The following is a 24,122-nucleotide window of genomic DNA, read 5'->3' on the forward strand; positions in this document are numbered from 1 at the left end:
TTACCAACGCCTCAGGGAACGTCATATTTGGGGTACAAATGTCAAACCATTTCAGTTAATTGGTCTGTTTACAAATGTTTGAATAATTTGGTATGGGCATGTGGCCTGGTATGGTTCAGGAGGGGGGGAGGCACTCGCTCGTCGTCGTCCCCCCCTTTCCTGACCTGCCGGGCTGCATGCTCGGATAAGTATGTGTTATGGATTTAGGGGGGTACCCCATGCTGTTTTTTATTTAATTTCAGCGTGGAGTTACCCCTTAACATCCATACGAGACCCGAAGGGCTTAGTATGGATGGGAGGGGGGACCCCACGCCAGTTATTTAAAGAACTGTTTATAAATCACTGCAATACTTTGACATTCAACTGTCAGTGGGGAAATCCGCCGACAGCTGAAACATGAGCGCTGCATTGGTTTTCATTACTAAAATGCTGCATGAGTTGATAACATAACTCATGCGGGATTGTAGGAGCGACAGCCATGAGTTAATGTTTCATCTGTCAGCGGGGTTCCCCACTGACAGCTGAATGTAAAATAATTCCCTTTATTGCATAAATAATAAAAAAAAAGCGTGGGGTCCCCCCTCCCATCTGTACCAAGCCCTTCGGATCTGGTATGAATATTAAGGGGGAACTCCACGCTGGAATTAAAAAAAAAACCAGCGTGGGTCCCCCTCAATATCCATACCAGACCTTTATCCGAGCATGCAGCCCGGCAGGTCAGGAAAGGGGGGGGACGAGCGAGTGCCCCCCCCCTCCTGAACCATACCAGGCCACATGCCCTCAACATGGGGGGGGTGCTTTGGGGCAGGGGGGGCTCCCCCCCCAAAGCACCTTGTCCCCATGTTGATGAGGACAAGGGCCTCTTCCCCACAACCCTGGCCGGTGGTTGTGGGGGTCTGCGGGCGGGGGGCTTATCAGAATCTGGAAGCCCCCTTTAACAAGGGGGCCCCCAGATCCCGGTCCCCCCCCCTACGTGAATGATTCCGCGGTACACGGTCCGCAGACTCATTCACAAAAAAACTAAGTGTGGTGTAAAAAAAACACAGTACAGGGTCTTTGACAAGTCCTTTATTAAAACAATGTCCCCCGAAGTAGATCCAACGTCAATCGCGGCGGCGGCGACCCGAAAAAAGGTAAAAAAAAAAAGGTTCCGCTCCGGTCCGAGGCTTCCAGCCTAGTGAAGAAAAGCCTAGCTGACAGTTCTTATATAGGTATGGGCGGGGCCAGCCGGGGACATCATCCCAGTGACCCGCCCCATGTCACATGCTTGCTGTTCCCGGCTGGCCCCGCCCCATACCTATATAAGAACTGTCAGCTAGGCTTTTCTTCACTAGGCTGGAAGCCTTGGACGGGAGCGGAACCTTTTTTTTTTTTTTCCTTTTTTCGGGTCGCCGCCGCCGCGATTGACGTTGGATCTACTTCGGGGGACATTGTTTTAATAAAGGACTTGTCAAAGACCCTGTACTGTGTTTTTTTTACACCACACTTAGTTTTTTTGTGAATGAGTCTGCGGACCGTGTACCGCAGAATCATTCACGTAGGGGGGGGGGCCGGGATCTGGGGGCCCCCTTGTTAAAGGGGGCTTCCAGATTCTGATAAGCCCCCCGCCCGCAGACCCCCACAACCACCGGCCAGGGTTGTGGGGAAGAGGCCCTTGTCCTCATCAACATGGGGACAAGGTGCTTTGGGGGGGGGGAGCCCCTCTGCCCCAAAGCACCCCCCCATGTTGAGGGCATGTGGCCTGGTATGGTTCAGGAGGGGGGGGGTGCTCGCTCGTCCCCCCCCCCTTCCCTGACCTGCCGGGCTGCATGCTCGGATAAGGGTCTGGTATGGATATTGAGGGGGACCGACGCTGTTTTTTTTTTTTATTTTCGACGTGGAGTTCCCCCTTAATATCCATACCAGATCCGAAGGGCTTGGTACAGATGGGAGGGGGGACCCCACGCTGTTTTTTATTATTATTTATGCTATAAAGGGAATTATTTTACATTCAGCTGTCAGTGGGGAACCCCGCTGACAGCTGAAACATTAACACATGGCTGTCGCTTCTAAAATCCCGCATGAGTTATGTTATCAACTCATGCGGCGTTTTAGTAGTGAAAACCAATGCAGCGCTCATGTTTCAGCTGTCGGCGGAGTTCCCCACTGACAGTTGAATGTCAAAGTATTGCGGGGAATTAGAAACTGTTTTTTAAATAACTGGCGTGGGGTCCCCCCTCCCATCTGTACCAAGCCCTTCGGATCTGGTATGGATATTAAGGGGGAACTCCACGCTGAAATTAAAAATAAAAACAGCGTGGGTCCCCCTCAATATCCATACCGACCCTTATCCGAGCATGCAGCCCGGCAGGTCAGGAAAGGGGGGGGGACGAGCGAGCGCCCCCCCCCCCTCCTGAACCATACCAGGCCACATGCCCTCAACATGGGGGGGTGCTTTGGGGCAGGGGGGCTCCCCCCCCCCAAAGCACCTTGTCCCCATGTTGATGAGGACAAGGGCCTCTTCCCCACAAGCCTGGCCGGTGGTTGTGGGGGTCTGCGGGCGGGGGGCTTATCAGAATCTGGAAGCCCCCTTTAACAAGGGGGCCCCCAGATCCCGGTCCCCCCCCCCTACGTGAATGATTCTGCGGTACACGGTCCGCAGACTCATTCACAAAAAAACTAAGTGTGGTGTAAAAAAAACACAGTACAGGGTCTTTGACAAGTCCTTTATTAAAACAATGTCCCCCGAAGTAGATCCAACGTCAATCGCGGCGGGGACAACATGGGGACAAGGTGCTTTGGGGGGGAGCCCCCCTGCCCCAAAGCACCCCCCCCATGTTGAGGGCATGTGGCCTGGTATGGTTCAGGAGGGGGGGGCGCTCGCTCGTCCCCCCCCCCTTTCCTGACCTGCCGGGCTGCATGCTCGGATAAAGGTCTGGTATGGATATTGAGGGGGACCCACGCTGTTTTTTTTTTAAATTTCAGCATGGAGTTCCCCCTTAATATCCATACCAGACCTGAAGGGCTTGGTATGGATGAGAGGGGGGACCCACGCTGTTTTTTTTTTGTTTTTTTTTTTATTGCGGACCTTTATTTTTACATTCAGCTTTCAAAATAAATTTTATCTAGACCTTCAAAATAAGTAAAATCATAACAGAAATAATTATAAAGGATAAGAAACAAAAATATAATCACTAAAACGAAGGAAATCTAATTAGATTACATGAAGATATGCTTAATGCTGTTTATTAAACACAGTAGTCGCGACCGAGTGCCGGCTGTCAGAGGAATCCACAATCAGATTCACTATTAGTCAGTGGCTAAAAAGCAAACGCCCATGGCAGAGGACTAAAAGGTGTTCTGCACATGCTCAGTTCTATCTGCCAAAGACACTGCACGGGCATCTAGATTTTTACTGTGTCGATTTCCTTGAGAAAAACGATTTTTAACACATTCTTAATTTTTTTGGAAATAGCAGATATTGTTTAAAGTGAAGTCCTGATATTTGGCAAAGCAAATTTCTAAGTGAACATGTCTCTGCAGTGATTTTTCATGGTGTTAGACGTGCTTCTTAGCAAGTCTGCTTTTGTGAGTCTGATTCCGGGCGTGTGTCTTTTTGTGAATTAGATTGGGCGTCTGCTTATGGGCTCTGCTCAATAGTGAATTAGGTTGCAGGGTCAAAAATGGACGGACGCCCATGAAAATTGGGCTTAAGCCCATAAATATGCGCCCACGCCCAATAGTGAATCAGGGCCAGTGTGTCTCTTCTGAATTAAAAATCCAGCCTGTTCGCACATTTTTAATTTTATAACTAAAGTTCAACTTTAAGGTATTGCTGTCATTTCTTTATTATTATCACATTCATGCAGGCCAAATATTATAGCTCTCACTATGCTTTTGGTTGCGCTAGGAGAACTGTAACACAGAAGCTGTACTGTCCTTCGTTTGTCTCTTCTCTCACACAAGGACATTTTTTTTCTGTGAACAGTTCACCAGATACAAAAAAATCTGTGAATGGAAAGGAGGAGAGGAGATGCAGACAATGGCAGTGTGGCTTTTGTATATTATTATTGTACAGGATTTATATAGCGCCAACAGTTTGCGCAGCACTTTACAAAATGAAGGTAGACATTACAGTTACAATACAATTTGGTACAAGAGGAAACAGAGGGCCCTGCTCGTTAGAGCTTACAATCTAGGAGAGAGCCACATCTCTCATAGCTGCTGTCTTTAGGCTACGTTCACACTAGCGTTGTGTGCAGGCGGCAGAGAGGTGTTTGGGAAGCGTTTTTACCGCTTCCCAAACGCCTCGGAGAATTCTGCACATTGCAGCACATGGTGCTGTTCTAACGGGAGCGTTAGCGTTGTGGAAAAAAGGACGCCTCTGGTCGAGTCAGGAGGCGTTGAAGCCTCCTATTCTAGTCTATGGTGCCGCTCTGCAAACGCCTGGCAAGCATTTGCGGCGCGGTTGTGGGGCGTTTGCGGAGCGGTAACACTATTTAAACTTCATTATAGGCCTTTGTGGGGCATTTGTAACGCTCGGCAAATGCCTAGCAACCTCCGCTAAACTGCGCATGTGGCATTTGCAGAGCGTTACAAAAATGCTCTGCAAACGCCGGACCACTTGCCAAACGCTATAGAGGCGTTTGGCAAGCGTTGGTAAAACAGTCAAGTGTGAACAAGCCCTTATACTTCCAGCCTCACTGAAATTGTTAATATTAAGCCCTGGTTCACACCGGTGCAACTTTTACTGTGATTTGACAGTTTCAAAATGCATGATAAGTTGCACCCTATTGTCCGCAATGGAACAGTTCAAATTGGTGTGACTCCGAATCAGTTACAGTTGCACTGATTTTGAAAGTAGTTACTGCACTACCTTTTGTGATCAGGTGCAACTTGCATAGACATCTGTGCAATAAGCCGTCACACAGATGTCTTCCAAATCGCACCTGAAGTTGCACTGACATGCGACTTTGAAATCGAGCAACTTCAAGTGAAGTCGTGCGATTTCAAGTAAAGTCATACGATTTCAAATTCGGATCCGGTGTGAACCCGGGCTAAGACTTAAGATATATATATTAACAATGCGGCTTTTTTAAAAATTGCCTGACTTTTGCTTTAGCACTTCCTTCCCCCCCCCCCCCTCCCCCACTTTTGGAGGTTTATTTTTTTTTGGGGGGGGGGGGGGGGTGTAGCTTTTTTCTCCTTAACCACCTGCCTACTGGGGACTTCTACCCCCTTCCTGCCCAGGCCAATTTTCAGCTTTCGGCGCTGTTGCACTTTGAATGACAATTGTGCGGCCATGCAACATTGTATCCATATGAAATTTTTACAATTTTTTCACACAAACAAAGCTTTCTTTTAGTGGTATTTAATTGCCTCTGGGTGTTTTACTTTTTGCACTATAACAAAAAAAGTGCAAAAAATTTGAAAATTTAGTTTTTCTTTGTTTCTAATATAAAATTTTGCAAACAGGTAATTTTCCTCCTTACTGATGTGCGTTGATGAGGCTGCATTGATAGGCAACACTGATGGGCACTGATTAGGTGGCACGGATAGGCAGCACTGATGGGCATTGATAGGAAGCACTGATGAGCTGGCACTCATGATGTTGCACTGATAGGCGGCACTGATGGGTGACAATGGTGGGCAGCGCTGATGAGCGGGACTGATGGGTGGCACTGATGGGCCGCACTGATAGGTGGCACTGCAGGGTACAGGTGGGCGGCACTGCAGGGCACTGATCATCAGTGCCCTGATGATTAGTGCCGATCCCTTCGCTGACAATTGCGGGTTCTCAGCAGTACTTTCCTCACGCTATGACAGTGTGAGGAAAGTTCAGCCGATAACCGGCAACTCTATTTACCAGGTGATCTGCTGTGTCATTGGACACAGCAGATCACGTGGTAAAAGGCCACCGTGAATGGCCGTTTACCGTATTACGTGATCAGCTGTGTCCGTAGGACACAGGTGATCACTGGTGGCGCCAGGTGTGTGCCGCTGTGGGCGCGTATTCTGAAATGACATCTATGGATGTCGTCCCAGAACCATACAACCGCGCTGTAGCCATCCTTCGGCTATAGTGCGGTTGGGAACTGGTTAAAGTGGAACTAAACCCTCCTATCCTTTTTTGCCAAGGAAGCTGCCATCTTAGCCTCTGTATGATTTGCAGTTGCCATGGTGCTGCACATGTGATCAGTTATGACACCAGCCAATTTATGGTTTGACAGTTTGGGTCAGAGCACAAGCAAATGTGACAGTTAATGGAAAGTTTTTTTGAAATTGTTAAATTGATGGATTTAGTTCCACTTTAAGAGCTGATTCTCAAATGTGCGGTTCAGATTGACACTCAGATTTCACAGCTAATTGTCACAGTAATTGTTCTGCACTTCATGTCAGGTTTAGGCTCCATTCACACCAATGTGTTTTTTAGTGCTTTTTGCAGAAATTTAACATGGTTTCCTATGAAACATGTTCACATCCCTAATTTTTGAGCTGCTGTATTTTTGGAAAGGGTCAGAGACTTTTTTTAAAAGAAAAAAGTAGCGTTTTTGCTACAATAGAGTTCAATGAAGAAGCTGCTGAAATGCATGGTAGTGCATTTTTGCCGCATTTTGTGTTTTGCATTTTTATTCTGCCCAGCAGCACAAAAAATTCCACTTTAACAAAAAAAAAACAAAAAACACAGTGAAAATGTTTCAAAAATGCGTGTAGAACAACGCAATTCAAACAGCGAAAATCACTGCAAAACGGACAAAAAGCAAACTGCATAGGTGTGAACGGGGCCTTACTTCAGGTTCAGGACAAGATTAGGTCAGCCCAGACCAGCCACTGGATGGTTTGACAGTTTGATTGAGAACACAAGCAAATGAGACAGTTACATTCCCATCACAAGCCAGGAATGTAACTGTTTTTTGAAACTGTTAAATCTTAGGGTTTAGTTCTACTTTAATAAAAAAAAAAGTTACATTCTTGGCTTGTGATGGGAATGTAACGGTCTCTTGGATGAAAAGAATAGAAGGGTTTAGTTCCACTTTAAGACTAAAGATCATCTTTAAGACTAGGTTCACACCTATGCAGGTTGCATTTGAGCAGTTTCTGCATTGCGTTTTGCACCTGCGGTTTTTATGCATTTTTTGCTGTGGTTTTTATGCATTTTGCAGGTTTTTCTATTCATTTTTTTCTTGTTGCTAGGCAGATTTAAAACGTACAACGCATAAAACATGTGGCAAAATCGCAGCAAAAATTCTAAACATGCTTTTCTGCAGCATTTCCATTGAAGTCTGTAGAACCAAAAATGCAACTTTTTGCATTCAATAAAGTCCCTGACCCTTTCCTAAAAATGCGCAGATGTGAACATGTCCCATAGGAAATCATGTTAAATGGACTATTGTGCGTTTCTGCAAAAGCACATGTGTGTGAACCTAGGGTAAGCCCATTGTGGAATCCAGTTGCGTTTTCGTCATGAGGCTATATGAAGTCCAGGAGATCATCAGATGCACTCTGTATACATCAGGTGCAGGGGGCAAAACTTCTGCCTGTAGCTCATTGGACAAGGGATGACAGCTGACTTCTAAGTTCTGACTCAAGGAAACACAAGCTCCTCCCTAGTCAAATCTACTGATTGGGGGACATGAAAGTCTGTCTATCTCCACCATTACAATCTGATTGGTCTCAGCATTGCATCCCCCCTCCCCCCACGCATCCCCCTAGTAGTAGTCAGTCTTCCTCATGTACACAGGACACTTCTGAACGATGGAAACTGACTGCTGGAAAATGTAGGTTAAAAAACGTCTGTTTAGCTGCGTTTGCATAACAAGTTAATGTGCATTTGCATTTAGAAGCGTTTTTTAAAGATAAGCACAGGAGAACCTCCCAAATGCCCAGAATGCACTGAAAAGTGCTAAATTATTAACGATTTCAGACTGTTTCAGAGAAATACAGAGAGTAGAAGCAGAGACAGCAGTATATATTGAAATTAGCTTAGGTTTGAGTTTCTCATTAACATTTCTTTTGTTTCCAAGGGTGGGAAGGTGTCTGGTGGAGTGAGTCATTAAGGCCACCTGGAAGGGGGTCTTCATGAGGAATTTGAGCTGTGAATGGTCATTAACATATCTTTTGTTTCCAAGGGTGGGAGAGGTCTGAGGTGTGAATTGGTGATAAGCTTGGTAGGAACATCCTGTGTTCAGTGTTTTGTCCATCTGAGTACACTGAAAACGCTTTGCATGCATTTTTCATGATGAAAAAAGGCTCTGGACAGCATTGGGAACTGGAAGAGTTAAAAAAAAATTAAGACGCAAACGCTTGTAAAAGCGATTTGCTGCGTTTACAAGCATTTTGCGTTTGAAACGCTGATAAAATCGACTGCTGAACGCAAGTTTTCCGCATTCAAAAAAAGACTGTAAACTCAAATGCCTGTAAACGAAAATGTGTACATGGACACATAGTAAAAAATTAGGGAGAGTTCAGGGGCTGCTGAAAAAAACGATGAACAGCTCCTAAACGTGAGTTTATCAGCTGCAGTGTACATTATAAATTGCCCACACCAAAAGCACATTTCCTTTGCAGGGAATGCCTGATATGCGACTCCAAGCTCTGTGCACACTGGAAAAAGCAGCAAGCCAACAATATGAAGTGAATAAGAATTATTCTGCACATAAACACTACAACAAAACCCATCCAGCTTGCCTTATAGCACAGGAATGACATTGGAATGTTTTTGCCATTGAGACATGTCATGTAGCTGCAGATTGAAGAGGACAATGTAATGAAATGACAGGAGGTCATCATAGGACAGGCAGGGAGATGATCCTCTGTGAGGTGGGTGATGGTGGAGGATCTGGGTCTGTAGGTGTCAATCAAGGACAGACACACAGTGGGGTATATACTAAAACTAGAGCAGCTGTTCATGACAACCAATGAGCTTCCAGCTTTCCTTTTCAAAGCTGAACTGAACCAGCTGAAGCTAGAAGCTGATTGGTTACTATGCACAGCTGCTCCAGTTTTCGTAAATCCTCCATTGTTGGGAATGAAAAGTCCAAACCTCGGATCTAACCTCCTACAAAGTTAGTGACTGTGTACAACCCCACCCTGTACCCAGACACAGCCTTGCCCTGGCAGCCTGCTCTGACAACAGCACTCACCACTCAGATAATTGGTCCACTTGTACAGGATGCCCTCCATGCTGCTGGCAGTGACAGGTTGAGCCCCGAACGCCCCGGACTCTGGCATCGGTCCCGGTCACAGGGACACACACACAGTGACAGACAGCGCTGCGATCAACGCATCTCCGTCGTGAATAGCAGCCAGCGGCCGCTCTCAGTAGGCAGCACAGGCTGGTGACGTCATGGAACGCCCCTTCACGTATCAATCAGCAGAGAACAAACACCTTTTGCCTTGATTCTACACGCCCGGATCCTTCTTCCGGGTGTAGGTGTTCAGCCAACCGCATTCTAGAACCAGGAAGGTGTGGCTTACCTACTGACCAGTCACAGAGAGCGTTCGGGCGACGTTTACGCCCACTCCTTTAGCCTATAGGATCGGGCGCTGCAAAGTTAAATGGCCCTGGAGCTGTGTGGTTGTGTAGTGTGGGTGCCACGTCTGCTGTTGGATGATGGAGGTGATGGTGCTTGCAGCTCTGCTGGCTTGTGCTGGGGCCGCTCTCATCCCCGAGCCTGAGGTTCAGGTCGCGGTGGTAGAGAAGCCATATATCTGCAAGAGGAAGACTAAGAATGGGGACATGCTGCTGGTGCACTTTGAGGGCTTCCTGGAGAGCAATGGGACCCGCTTTCATTCAACGTGAGTCCTCCATACACATGGCTCATTCACATGGAGACCGAGCATGTTGTGTGTGGTATTGTAGGTGGCTATAGGATTCAATGGGACCACACACACAGCTGTGTCCATAAACAGACGTGTGGCATTGTATGGAAGAGTAGGGTGCAATGTGTGCAGGGCGAGAACTGTGCACACCTAAGTGCTGTATGGGGCTAAATGTGTGTATAGTAGGGGCAATTGACACAATGAATTGCACAGGAATGCAATCTGGGTGCAGTGTGATTTTTTTTTTTTTTTTTTTTTTTTTTTTTTTTTTTTTTTTTTTTTTTTTTTTTTTCCCACTCACCTGCATGGGCTGAGATCATGCTGGAATGCACCAGAAGTTGTGTATGTACGGCTTTATAAAATGGAACAAGAGCTTCTTTTGGGCAACAAATGCACATAGTGCAGCCCATTGAAGTGAAGAGGCTGCTTGTGTGACATACAGGAATGCGTGTAAATCAAAAAACAAGATGCAAGTCACAACACTCATTCCCACTATGCAAGATGTGAATAGAGCCTTTTTAATGACCTCAATTTTTTGCTGGGTTTACCAAAAATATGATTCCCCCCCCCATTGGCTCACACCTCTGTCAATCACAGCTAGTGAGCCAATGAGAAGAGGGGGTGGGGCCAAGCCACTGTTTGGCCCTGTGCACATCATATGCACTCTTCCAAGAAAAAAAAAAAACCCTCTAGAAATACACACCAAATGGAGCATGTGCAGAGTGACTCCACACCATGCCTTATCAGGAGAAAAAGGGGGGGACGGGACACTGGGAGAAGGGGAGGATCAGAGAAGTCAGGATCAAACAGCATTTTTACACAGTGCAGAGGATTAACCCCTTAGGTTCCACATTGAGTATAACAAGCATGCTTTACTGCATATACAGACTGATTTTACTGGTGTGGGTTTAGTAACACTTTAAATGGCATTTTTCAGTTTGTGGCGCTCAGCTACAGCTTGGTTCAAATTCATGACAAAAATGTATCCAGTATATATTTTATCTTGTCATGTATTGACTACTGGATTTAGATGGCATCTCTACACGATTTGGTGCATGGAAAGCTGTTCTGAAATGTTGGGACAAGTTCGAGGCTGCTGAACTCAGAGACCAGTCTGTTAAGCCCTTTTTAAAAGGTGCCATGAGTGATTGTGGTTGAAGAGTGCCAGAAGTAAAGTCAAGCTTGCTTCCATTAAGTAATTTCTACTAAAATCCAACACAATTCAGTGTTTATGGTGAGTCCTTCCTCAGTGGAGGTGGTTTGCTGGTTAGGGTCTGTACAAGCTTAGTAGTTTTTAGAATCCTGTAATATGATTATTGATTGTGGGGTTTGTTTTTTTTTTTTCTTAGAAACATCTTCCAGGATAGCCCCTTGAGACGTAGAGCTCCTCCCTCCAGGACAGGAAACGCGTAAGACCAGAACCTTAAAAGGCGGACCTCCAGGCTTCCCTGTTCAGTATTCGTTTCCTCCGGAAGGACAGGTTGCACGTTCTAGGGAAGTTCCTACAACGTGTAACCTATCCTTCCAGAGGAAACACAAATACTTGGCTCAAGGGTGGTGCTGGTGGCTCCTGTTTAGCAAAGTACCTCCTCCTTGCCTGGCATGATCCCGCCATTTCAGTAGAGGAGTGGGGCTGTGCTCCTGTTTGCCTTCCAGTCCTCAGAGGAGGAGGACCGACAAGGGTGTCCAGCACTACTGCCAGTGGCCGAGTCAGCATCCTGACCACTTGGTGGGCGGCCGAGAGTTCCTGGAGGCGGAGCAGCTTCACTGAAAGCTGTTAAACTGGAAGTTCTGGTCGCGGTGATGTCATCGGTAGGTGCCAGGAGACTCGTGGCTTCGGTCTCCACTGCGGCTCAGGAAACAGTGCTCGGGCAGCTGGTGCAGTGTGAGGAGACCCAGCAGTGGTTGTGGCTACCACACCACAAGGAACATAATGGCGGGCACTGCCCCCATTGGACCTTGGACCCATACTGCAGGTACTGCGCTATCATAGGCATTGAGAAGGAAGGCGGACCCAGTAGAGGATCCTAGGTCTCTTGCTTCCTCACAAGCAGGTTCAGACTCAGAGGAGGACAATGGAGAAGGATGCTCATCCAGGGGTTCCAGGTACAAATTGGCCCTTGAGGTAGATGACCTCCTTAAGGCTATCTATGAAACCTTAGAGATGGAGGACATATGTCTGTCTAAGCATGACCTCATGTATCCGGGTCTACATGCTAAAAAGACTAGGGTCTTTCCAGTCCATAGTTTCCTGGATGATACCATTAAGCTGGAGTGGGGAAAACCCTGAATGGACACACTTTTTTTTTTTTTTTTTTTTAAAAGAGATTTCCTTTTGAGGAACAAAGTTGGACGCCCCTTATCTAAAGTCTCTAAAAAGACGGACCTAACATTTGAAGATATGGGGTCCCCAAAGGATCCTATGGATAAGAGGAGAAATCTTGCTCTGGAGGGCCTGGGATTCTACTTCTATTAGCTTTATCAGCCACCTGTGTCGCCAGAAATCTGGAATGCTGGTTTACCCAGTTACTCATATCTCAGCAGGGACTTTCAGGCAGCAGATACCAAAGTCCTTTGCTGTTTAGAGCGGTAGGTTTCCTCGCGGATGTCTCGGCCGATTCAGTTAAACTAGCCGCGTGAACATCTGCCCTGGTGAATTCAGCTAGAAGGGTGTTAAAGACCTGGGCAGGGGACTCAACATCCAAGCTACGGCCTTGTGCCTTACCCTTTACAGGCAATAACCTTTTCGGTCCAGGTCTCCAGGAGGCCTTAGAGTGTACAGCTGATAAAGAGGGCTTTTCCAGAGTAAAAGATCTTACTTCAGAAGGGTTTTCCGTCAGAAAATGCAGGTCCAGCAAAGTAAGATGTTCAGCCCAAGAAACACTGGACAGGGTAAGGGGAGGATCTTATTCAATCCTCAGGGCCCTGCCAAGTCTCAATGACTCAAGTGTCCCAGTGGGAGGAAGACTGGGGACCTTTCTCCCTCAGTAGGCTTCAAACTCCTCGAACCTGTACATTCTGAACATGATAGAAAAAGGGTATAGGTTGGAGTTCAACTGCAGTCCCCCTGCCAGGTATCTGGTAACCAACCTTCCTAGGGATTGGTAGAAGGCACAGGCTCTGTGTGGCCTAATTGGAGACCTGGTGGATCAATGGGTCCTTACTCTGCTTTCCCAAAATTACAAGGAGATGTGATTTTTTTATTGCTATGTTCTAGTAGTGAAAAAGCCCTCAGGCAAGTTTTGCCTTATCTTAAACCTGTGCTCTTTCAATCAGTCTTTAAGATACAAACACTTCAGGATGAAATCAATCTGTTAAAAAAAAAAAAAAAATCCTTTACCTAATTGTTTCATGGCTACACTGGATCTGATGGGATGAGTATCTTCACATCCCCATTCAACATGCGTGTCAGAAATACCGAAGAATAGCGTTAAGGATTGGTACAGAGATCCACCACTGGCAGTGTCAGGCTCTACCTTTTTGGTCTGGCCTCAGCACCGAGAATTTTTATGAAAGTGCTTGGGGAGGCTTTGGCTCCCCTAGGAATGAGGTATATTACAATCATTTCCTATCTGGACAATCTCCTCCTTTGTGGCCAGGTGTCACCAACAGTTGACAGTGGATCTGTGGCTTGCCCAGGACTTCCTTCAGAGTCTGGGGTGGCTCATAAACAGAGACAAGTCATGTTTAGCTGCCTCCCAGAGAGTTGCCTATCTGGGGTACGAGATTTCCTTGGTAGAAGGAAAGATCTTCCTTCCACAGGAGAAAATTCTCAGGATAGATCAGGTGCTGGCAGAGCTACAGAACAATTTGTCCATTACAATAAGGGATGTCATGAGGGCAGTAGGTCTCACGACATCATGCTTCTCTGCTGTCCCCTGGGCAAGATTCCACCAGCGTCCACTGCAGTCTTTTCTTCTGAGGGTTTGGAATGGGGACAGGTCTGCTCTGGATCTTGCAGTCCGGCTCCCATCCAGGATCAAGAGATCCCTTTGGTGGCAAATACAGTACACTCTAGCCAAGGGTCTGGAATGGACCACATCTTATCCGGTTATTACGAACGATGCCAGCCGCTTTGGCTGGGGAGCCCATCTAGGCGACAGTGGCCCAGGAGTTGTGGTCCTCGGGGATCCTTGCATCAGAGAGTTGGCAGTCCAGCGAGCTCTGGATGGCTTTCAAGTGGATCTAATGGACCGTTACCTGCAGATCCGTTCAGACAATATGGCTACAGTGGCATACATCAACAAATAGGGGGTTACAAGAACCCTCCTCTCCAAGCAATCACAGACAGCATACTGTCTTGGGCTGAACAAAACTTGTGTTCGATATCTGCCATCCATCTGATAGGAGTGCAGAATTCCCTAGTGGACTTCCTAAGTCAGCATCCAGTCATGCACAACGAGTGCTCTCTCAACCAGGGAATGTTTGTGGCCATCCCTTTGAGATGAGGCATGCCGGGGGCCAAACTCTTTGCTTCCCAGGAAAACTGTGAAAGTCAGCCGGTTCTTCTCCCTAAATTCGTGGGATCAGGCCTTGGGTGTAGATGCCTTTGCAAATGTGTGGGAGTTCAATCTCTTAAGCGTTTTCTTCTAATGAGCCTGATCCCAGCATTCCTGCAGAAATTTGTTGGAAAAGACAAACTTCATTCTGGTGGCCCCATTTTTGGCTGAAGAGACAATGGGTCTAACTGCTGCCGAACCTAGACCTTCCAGAGAGGGAGGATCTGGTCTTTCAGGCTCCTGCGCTGCAACCTCAGGTGAAGACTTTGAAGTTGGCAGCACGACTACTGAACAACTCCTGAAAGCTCAGATATTTTCAGACAGAGTAGTAAGGACTTTGTTAAACTTCCACAAACCAGTAACCAGAGCTATTTATATTGGGGTCTGGAAAAGATTCAACTCCTGGTCGTCGGATAAGAGGCGGAGCCCTCCGAATATCCCGACTGTTAGATTTCTTCCAGGATGGGGCAGATCCTGTCTTTTTGGTTATCACTTAAAGGTGCAGGCCTTGGCCCTTAGTGTTTTTTCCTTCAGGTCCCCCTCCAGCAGGATCCCCCCTTTTTTTTTTTTTTTTTTTTTTTTTTTTTGCAGGAGCGCAGAAGGGTTCCAATGCTTCCAAGTCCACTATAGCTAGATGGATTAGGATGGCTATTGCAGAATCGTATAATGTTTTGGAAATTCCACAACCATTTGTTAATGCACACTCAGCCAGATCCTTGTCAGCATCCTGGGCAGAGAGCTGGTGCCTCTCCAGAACAAATCTGTAAGGTGGCCACTTGGTCCAGCTTTTCTATCTTCGTGAGGCATTAATGCCTGGTTCTGCTTTCTAGTGAGGATCAGGCGTTTGGGCGCAAAGTCCTCCAGGCAGTAGCCCCGCCCTAGTGGGTAAGTTCGTGATTATCTTATCAAGGGGCTGTCCTGGAAGACATTTGAGAGAGCCAGAGTTAGACTTACCGGTAACTCCTTTTCTAGAAGTCTTCCGGGACAGCTGGGATGTCCCACCCTGAGTATAGTACAGTAATGTATGTCTATGCCTAAATGGTTGTCTTTTTAGTGCCTACCTGTGGTTCTTGGGTAAAACTGAAGAGGGAGGCCCGTCTTTTTAAGGTTCTAGGCCTAAGGGTTTCCTGTCCCGGAGGGAGTAGCTCTGTCTCAAGGGGCTGTTCTGGAAGACTTGTAGAAAAGGAGTTACCGGTAAGTCTAATTTTGGGGTGTTTATTCCCCCCTCCCCTTTCTCCACAATACAATAGGTTTAGCAGCAGAGATATAATTTTTTTTTTTTTTTTCTCTTTCTTTAGCCTAAACTGGAAATGCCAGTTCTAAATTGATTCTGGCATTCCCAAAATCCTTAGAGTAGTTGAATGCTGTATGTCTAATAGATGGTGCTTCCTGATTTGCTCCTGATGGCAGTATGCAGGCTTTGTAATTGGTAGGTATGCCAGCACAGCTCAGGACCACCTAAATACACAATTTATTTTTATTTATCGATCTTTAAAATGTTTATGGGAATCTTTGTTTTTAAAGCACTTTAGCTTATTTTCCTTGACATTTGATACTGATCTGTTCTCCTCCAGTTATGCAGACAACAATAACCAGCCTGTATGGTTTACACTTGGCATTAAGGAAGCTATCAAAGGATGGGATAAAGGCCTCAAAGATATGTGTGTGGGGGAGAAACGGAAGCTGGTAATACCTTCTTCACTGGCTTATGGAAAAGAAGGGAAAGGTAACAGGTGTTTTTGTGTTTGTGTGGTGTTTTTGTTTGTTTGCAAGAAAATGTACCTGTTGGGTTAGTCATTTTTATTTCGGGAAAGTTGCAGTCAGCAAATATTGATAAATGGCCTCTGTTATTTTTGTCCAATGACACTACAATTTTAAGTGTGGGTTTTTTTTTTGTTTTTTTTTTTTTAGAAACCACATAGAACAAAATAAATCTGCAGTCCACTAGACCCAATCAGATCTGTCAATGCTTTTCTAACTTGCACATGAAATCTTGTTGCACAATCAACTTTAATTTTACTAGAATATGAGGACGCATCTAAACTATGGAATTTGTTAGTATTCAGTCTCACAGGCCTTGCATCACATAGCTGTTGGTAGATGTAAAGGAGTGTGTAGGGAAGCATGATACTTTAGAAAGAAAAAAAAAAACCCAAACTACTTTTTGTTGTATGTCACTACTTTAAATTGGAGATGTGGCAGCATGGGTTGCAATTTTGTCAGCTCATCAAATGTACTGCACGTCACTGCTACCAAGGCAAATCTGATTATCCTTGTAAGCTCTATATCAAGAAGAGTCTTAAATGCATGCAAGGAAGAAACTGTGCCCTTGATAGTGCAGATAGAAAAACTTCTTAATGAGTAAAGGTTTGTTAAAATGCCGTTCTATTTAAATGATCTGATCAGAGCACATCAATAAACTCAACCCATTCCTTGGAATGCCAGGTCACAGTAATTGTAAGTGCTTCAGGAAAGTCTCCAGCCAAAGGAGGATGGAAGGTAACATGGAAACTTTAAAGTGGACTTCAGGTATCAGGGAAATGGCATAACACACTCCGGTTGCATTCATGCTTGTGTAGCATGACATTGTTACATTTTTGGTGTGTGTGGTTTTTGTTTTTCGTTACATTTTCTATGGGCTGGCTATAACTGCCAAATACAAAGAAGGCCATGACCCTTTTTTTAATCATTGTATTTTTGCTCATGTAAAACATGCTTGTTTGGGATGCTATTATTATTTACAATAAAGTGAATTGATCCAGGTATATCACCAAACCCATTCCATGGAATGCCAGTCACACACTCCTGGAAAGTTGCCGGCAAGAAAAAGGAGATACAATCTAAGATGGAAACTGATATGGACACTGCAGGAACCAGAAGGAAACGGACTGCCATAAATAGACCCCATTCACACTTACAGCACTATACAGCCACTTTTTGCAGTTCATGCAGCATACAAGTGTGGATGTAGCACATTTAAAGTGCCATTCACTTTGCCTGTAGTTGCAACATCATCCCAGTTTACTTGCCTTAACCCTATAAGTTATGTATGGGTATGTTGCAGAGACTGAAGTGGTTAAATTGGTGATGGTGCAGCACAGGAGCTATGCAAAAATCCTACCGAGCAATTTTATGGCGTTCTTTTGAAGTTGGCTAGAATCTAATTGCTATGGTCATTCCTTTTTTTATATAGAAAAAAATCTTGAGCTGCTATTCAAAGTGCAAATTATTATTATTATTATTACTACGAGTTTATATAGCGCCAAAGGGTTTGCTCAGCGCTGTACAATAGGGGGGACAATACATGGCACAGTACAACAACAACAAACAACGTACGAGGGGTAAATTCCCAATGATATATAAATAAAATTGTGAATTGCTCACACCATACCCATACAGATGTGTTACTTAAATAACAATGTAGTGCTGTGCTCCACTATCAATAACTTAAATAATCTATTAAATGTCCATGCAAAATCCATCTTTTTTTTTTTCTTCCATCCACTATTATGTAGAAATGGATTGCTTCTTCACCTCATGTAATGTATTCAAACCAATAAATGTTCACCTCCACCACTTTTCTCGCCATATGTATATGACCAAACTGCTAAATAAGGTCATGTATAGCATGTGTCCCTTAATTGGACTGCAGTGAGATGGTAATGCTTTTGTCTGGGTCTCCTTCACTGTCCTAGTAATGCCAAAAAAGATAACCAACATGGTGCATTTATCCTTACGAAACATTTATTTTAAAATATGCAGTATTCCACTCACATATAAAATGTATATATGCACTTTTTACAAAATCTTCAAGATTGCAGCTGTCTTGTCTAGCCTTCATTCATCCACAGCCAGCTGATATCTTTCTCTCCTGCTTAAGGAGTGTCGTGACATCAAAGCTCCTCAAGATCACATGGCTTCATCGGGGGGAATGATTGGATGGCACGGTGCTCATTATATAGAGTGCCATCCAATCCTTCCCCCTGATGAAGCCACGTGACCCTGTAGGGGAGGGGCTTTGATGTCAAGACGCTCAGTAAGCAGGAGAGAAATATATCAGCTGGCTGTGTATGAAAGCAGGCTAAACAATATAGCGGCAATCTTGAGGAATTATTTGGTAAAAGGCACGTATTCATGTTTTTGCATGTGAGTGGAATGCTGCATATTTTAAAACGTTTTGTAAGGATAAAGCACTGTTTTGGGGCCCCTCCTCCCATGCTATATATGACATTTTGTTAGTGGTTTAGCCATATACATAAGGTGGGAGCACAACTGGTGGAGGTGAACACATTTGTTTGAATACATTACGCAAGGTGAACTAAGAAGCAATCCATTTCTACATATTAGAGGGGGGCACAGATAATGCATGGACACTTAATAGATTGTGATAGATTATTTAAGTTGTTTGATAGTGGAGTGCGGCACATTTTTGTGTTTTAATTATGGTCATTTCTTTGCAATAGTATCTTAACCACTTCCAGACCGGACACATTTTTTACCCCCTTCCTGACCAGGGCAATTTTCAGCTTTCAGCGCTATCACACTTTGACAATTGTGCGGTCATGCAACACTGTACCCAAAAGAATTTACCATTTTTTTGAGACAGATAAAGCTTTATTTTGGTGGTATTTATTCACCTCCTGGGATTTTTATTTTTTTTGCTATGTAAATATCCAAAAATTTTGAAAAGTGGTGTTTTTATAAAATTTTGCAAATAAATAATTTCATCACAAATCTTTGCCAAAATTTATTCCGTTATCTTTTTAGTAAAAAAAATCCAAATTAGTTTAACCAAAAGTTATAATTTTTAAACTTTTTTTTACATTTTTATTTATTTTTATATACTGTCACCCTAGCAGTACAGTGTCACCATGGTGACACTGTACTGCTTGTGGTGGGTGATGGTGTGTTGTGTTTTTTTTTTTTACACATTGCTTTTACACCCATATAGGATGTAAAAGCAATAATTTCTCTCTCTCTCTGTGTGCATTCTTGCACTCATTGAGAAGTACTGAGTGAGCTGTGATTGGTCACAGCTTGTCACATGGTACAAGCCTGTTGTGAATAGGCTTGTACCATGTGACCTCTGTGATCATTCACAGATTTCACACGTAGTAAGCATGGATGTCACAAGTGACATCCTGCTTACTACTTTGCATGTGATTACTGATTGGCCAATCAGTGATCACATGATCGGGACCTCGTACAGAGGTCCCGTCCGACGATCGGTGTTTCACTGTGTCCGGAAGACACAGCGGGCACCGGATCGCGGTGCTGCGCACTCCCAGGGAGCGCGCACAAGCAGGGTGCGGGGAGGCTGTTTATAAACGGCCACCCGACCCTGCACTGCCACCGTCCAGCCATTTATATGCAACGGCCGGTCGGGAAGTGGTTAACTAGCCAATATTTGTAGGCTCCTAACAGTCCTGTCACAGATGTGAGTTACTTCACTTAAATGCAACTCTTTAGGGTTTGCATGCTCTTCTCTTCCCACTCCTCTTCTTGACCCATCTCTTCATTTTCAGATGTTAAAGATCTATTTTGTCACTTTTACACATGCTAGTCTTATGTTGCACTAATTTCCTGGTGAATGTTATTGTTTGAACCTCTCTGCTTTGTGTACCATGCATGTAGTTAATAGGCTTTCCTTAGTACCTACTACAGGAGCACTGCTAATTTGTTGCACTATTAACACTAACCTCTATTTGTCTTATACTTAATCCAAAGTGTATTCTGGTGTTACATGAATAGTCCTTTTGGAAAACGGCGGCACACTCCCCCAGCAAATAATGCATGTGGATTGTCACCCTGCCTTTTTAATGCTACACTTGCTCAAACCGGTAAGCTCTGAACAATTTGCATGGGTTTTCTTAGGTCCTTGTCCATATTAATATGAACTCATGTTCTGTATATTTAGTGCATGTGTTTGCATTGTATCCACTATTTAGAAGTAGACCATTTTTATAAACTTCTGCATCTGTTTTTTTCCTTTTGTAAAAAAAAAAATTCACTTAATTACTAAGAAGTAGGGCCACAGCTCCATTGGCCCTTCATCTCATGTGGGTCACAGGAGCACTTGGATATGCACTCCTGTAACCTGTTTGCAGTCAACATCAGCCAATAAGGAGGCCCCCCCCCTTCCGTCAGCATAAGTTTTTAGACACAGCAGGGAGATGTGGGGTGATGTGAGAACAAAGGTCTACTCCTATAGTTTTAAATACTTGTTCTGTCAGCCACAGATTTAAAATTCTTGCAACTTCAGGAGATTTGCAGCCATCTGTCATTGTGAATAATCCTAATGTAGCTATCTGACCTTTAACTAATCTGTGGTTATCACTATTTTTAATAGGAAAAATTCCACCAGAGAGCACTTTAATCTTTCATATTAATCTTATTGACATTCGAAATGGACCAAGATCGCATGAGTCATTCCAAGAAATGGATTTAAATGATGACTGGAGACTGTCTAAAGAAGAGGTAACCATATTCTTAACTGTCTTAATTATGTATACAAGTGGATTTGATAAACTCTCAAATCAACTGCTCGGCTCATTAACACACAATTGACATTGGCAGATGTGTACTTTTTCAATGCTTTTTATGTGCATTTAAATTTGCTTTCATTTTGGTGTGTTTCCATTTATTCCAATGCAAAACACTTCTGATGGATGGTGCTAAAGCTGCAACCTGGCTATTCATAACATGTTACACTGTATTTTGTTTGGTTTTTTTTTGTTAACTTTCTCTACCTCCCATTGTTTCCAACAGGTGAAGGCATATTTGAAGACTGAGTTTGAGAAGCACGGCAGTCCCATGAATGAAACCCAGCATGAAGTTTTAGTTGAGAGCATATTTGAGAAGGAAGATGAGGACAGTGATGGTTTTATTTCTGCCAGAGAATTCACATATGTTCATGATGAGCTGTGAACGCTGGTTGTTTGTGGATTGTATGAGTTATGATTCAACTTTACTGTAATTGTGCAAAGTACAATTTTTAAGCATATTATCCCACCAAATACTCCTAATTATGGCCTGTTTGTCTAATATATCACTGGGACCTCTGTCAAAGGGAATTGGACTGTCAATAAGCTGGTTTTGGACAGCAAATTTCTTTTGTAATAATTAGGACTTTGTTTGCGTCAAATCAGGTTTTGTATTCCCATACCAGTCTAGGAGAATGCTACACCTGATTGAAGCAGGTCAGAAAGTTGTAAAATGCACTTGTCATTTTAATTGTAAATGTTCTCAAAAATCAAACTGTCTTTTAATACAAGCCTAAATTCTATGGATACAGGCCCTTAACCTGCTTTTATAATCTCAGTTTGGTGAGGAGAGAAGCGGTGTAAACAAAAGCCTTTTGACACTTGCCTTTACTGTGGCCCTTTTTCAGACAGGCAGTCAAAACTATTGGTTCAACTGCATTGTTATATTCCTAACAGGGACACAGACAACAGTAAAATCAGGGTGGGGTGGTGGTGTAGGAAGAGTAAGGTGTGTGGGTTTTTTTTTTTTACTTTTAAAGTGACATTTCAAAACCTAAACCTTCTCCCAATCCCTTCTAACTCCTAGTCTGCATTCCCTGTGACAGATCCTTATACTTGCCTAATCTAGGGGCTCTCTGGCATGGTCATGTGATTGACTCCCAGCAGGGGCTTCAGGGCAGAGAAGGTACAGCTGACAATGGATGCCACATAGTAAGCCTATAGGTGATGTCACCACTTGGGCATTTCAGCTGCTGTGGGCGATTGTCCTCCTGAAACTGACCACGGCAGAGATCATGACTGGACCAGAGTGCAGGAAACTACCATCTACACAAGCGCTTGTGGTAACTGGTGACGCTGTTGTGTCTAGCTGGCAACATATTCTACCTGTAATTGCATAGCCCACATTGGGCACATTTAAAGGCAGAAAAAAACATTAGTCTGTATGCAGGGAATTATTGACAATATGGTGCTAAATGTCTAATATGTCAATAGGTTTTTGGAGCAGAATCTTCTTCCTCTTTTAATTTTAACAGTGAAAATAAAATGTTGAATCTGAAACTGGACTGTGGAAATGGAAAATTTCCTAACTTTAAATCGTCTAAATCAGCGTTCAAATGAAGTTGGCTCACCTACCATAAATACTCTTTATTTCCTCGCTGAATGCACATTTTCATATACTTGTGTGCAATAAACTGAAGATTCCTTCAGGCCAGGCTTCCTGTAAGACAGAAATGGCTTTTTATAGGGTACATGCACACTAGCTTAAATTGCTGCTTCTACGAGAGTTTTAAGTCTTGCCTGTAGAAGCAGATCAGTGTTATCCTATGTGTCAATGCACCTTTGTACATTTTTGAGGCATAACTTATGTACTAAACATCTATATGAGAATTTAAGGCCCAGTGTGTATAGACACTAACTCAACACAATATTTCAAACTTGCATAGTTTTTTTTAACACTCTTGGGCCCCTAGACTGCATGGCAAATTTTTATTGAAAAAGGGAACTAACCCCTCAAACTTGTATCACTTTATTAAAGTGGAGCTCCACCTAAAAGGGGAAGTTCTGCTTTAAAGATTAGTCCCTGCTTTAAAGACTAGTTCCCCCCCCCTCCCATTAAGGATTGGTACCTTTTGGGGAATGGGTACCTGAAATTGACAGGTTCCCACTGCAATTGCCTAGGCAATTGAAGTTGTTCTCCTTTCCTCCCTCTGCGTAGTCTTCTGGAACATGTCACAGGTTGCAGAAGACTACGCAGCCATTCAGAAAATGTAGCGCTACTCGTGCAGTGGGCACTTGGCTGCGAAGCCGCAAGCTGTCATAGCTGGGTGCCCACACTGAAGGGGGGCGGGCATGGCTGGGGCTATGGGAACATGTTGCATCCTAAAAACAGGTGCAACGTGAACTTATCCTTTGATGCTTTATATCCAAACCCTACATTTTTGCTTTTGTTGTTATAGTCTCTAGTATAAAAGGGGCACTGGTGCTTGAATTTTTCATGCCTCCTACAATTCTACATACAGTACAACAGATTTGGTTATTAATGGTTCCAAGTTTAAATTACTAATGAGACCATTGGGTAGTTTCAAAGAAAATGCTTGTTGGTGTTTTTCTGGACCATTCATATCTTTGCCGAAAGGCTATGGAAAATGCAGCCTGCATCAGTATGCATTTAGTGGACATTCAGTGCATTTTACCGAGTTTTAGTGTAACATAACATATAGGACCAGCAGACAGAGGGTTTTCTTTGTATAGGCAAGTACATATAGTAGTAGCATACCAATGTTTCATGTTCAAAACATGAAACCAGGCATAAGGGTCAGTTTACAGTTAGGAATAACTTTTTGTGTTTTAGTATGTATCAAAAGGGACACTGTCCTTGCCCATACAGGGTAAAGTCTTTTATTAAAGTGGTTGTAAACACAGAAGAGAAAAATAAAACCTGTCTTTTTTTTTTTTTGATCGTTCTCAATGTAGAAATTACTCCTGTCACTCACTGGTAGGGATGATCTGCAGGTTCACTGCCACAGTTTGAGTACTTTAACCTCCCTGGCGGTATTCCCGAGTGTAGCTCGGGGTACAGTTTTAGTACCAAAAGTGGTAACCCTGAGCTGCACTCGGGCTTACCATGTGGCGCTGCTCTGGGACCTGTTCTTCACTACCTTGTCCTGCGCTCCCACGCTATCCCTTCTGCAGTGTCCCCGGCAATGTCCTCCGGTGGATGCCAGCATCTGTCATCTGTGTTCCGTCCCCTGTGAACGTTGGGATGTTCGGGGGGACTGAACGGTGGGAAATTTGAAAATGACAAAGTGACATTCACTAAATACACTAAAATAACATA

At 44.2% G+C, this 24,122-nt stretch overlaps 2 protein-coding genes across 2 annotated transcripts in view; one reads left to right on the forward strand and one right to left on the reverse strand.

The window, feature by feature from the left end:
* The window catches only part of PLEKHA8 (pleckstrin homology domain containing A8), a 75,260-nt gene extending 65,878 nt beyond the window's left edge, over positions 1-9,382 (reverse strand). Inside the window, exon 1 of the mRNA XM_089669874.1 lies at positions 9,123-9,382. Within this exon, the coding sequence (XP_089526000.1) occupies positions 9,123-9,210 (88 nt within the window). The 5' untranslated portion in view covers positions 9,211-9,382. The remainder of the gene's footprint in view (positions 1-9,122) is intronic.
* A 135-nt stretch (positions 9,383-9,517) lies between these two features.
* Positions 9,518-22,342, forward strand: FKBP14 (FKBP prolyl isomerase 14). Its single transcript, XM_089669875.1, has 4 exons — positions 9,518-9,777; positions 15,875-16,026; positions 20,650-20,777; positions 21,069-22,342. Exons 1-4 carry the CDS (start codon positions 9,590-9,592, stop codon positions 21,225-21,227), a joined length of 627 nt encoding a protein of 208 aa, XP_089526001.1. The 5' UTR covers positions 9,518-9,589; the 3' UTR covers positions 21,228-22,342.
* The last annotated feature ends 1,780 nt before the right edge of the window (positions 22,343-24,122 follow it).

Source organism: Staurois parvus, unplaced genomic scaffold, assembly GCF_062004578.1.
Source record: "Staurois parvus isolate SC_StPar_1 unplaced genomic scaffold, SC_StPar_1.0 ptg000082l, whole genome shotgun sequence".
Taxonomy (NCBI): domain Eukaryota; kingdom Metazoa; phylum Chordata; class Amphibia; order Anura; family Ranidae; genus Staurois; species Staurois parvus.

What these genes read in the sequence shown, in the direction of transcription:
- FKBP14 (XM_089669875.1), top strand. Translation starts at nt 9,590, where the DNA reads ATGATGGAGGTGATGGTGCTTGCAGCTCTGCTGGCTTGTGCTGGGGCC. An exon ending in GGGACCCGCTTTCATTCAAC is followed by an intron (nt 9,778 to 15,874) that starts GTGAGTCCTCCA and finishes GTTCTCCTCCAG; the next exon opens with TTATGCAGACAACAATAACC. An exon ending in TTATGGAAAAGAAGGGAAAG is followed by an intron (nt 16,027 to 20,649) that starts GTAACAGGTGTT and finishes TATTTTTAATAG; the next exon opens with GAAAAATTCCACCAGAGAGC.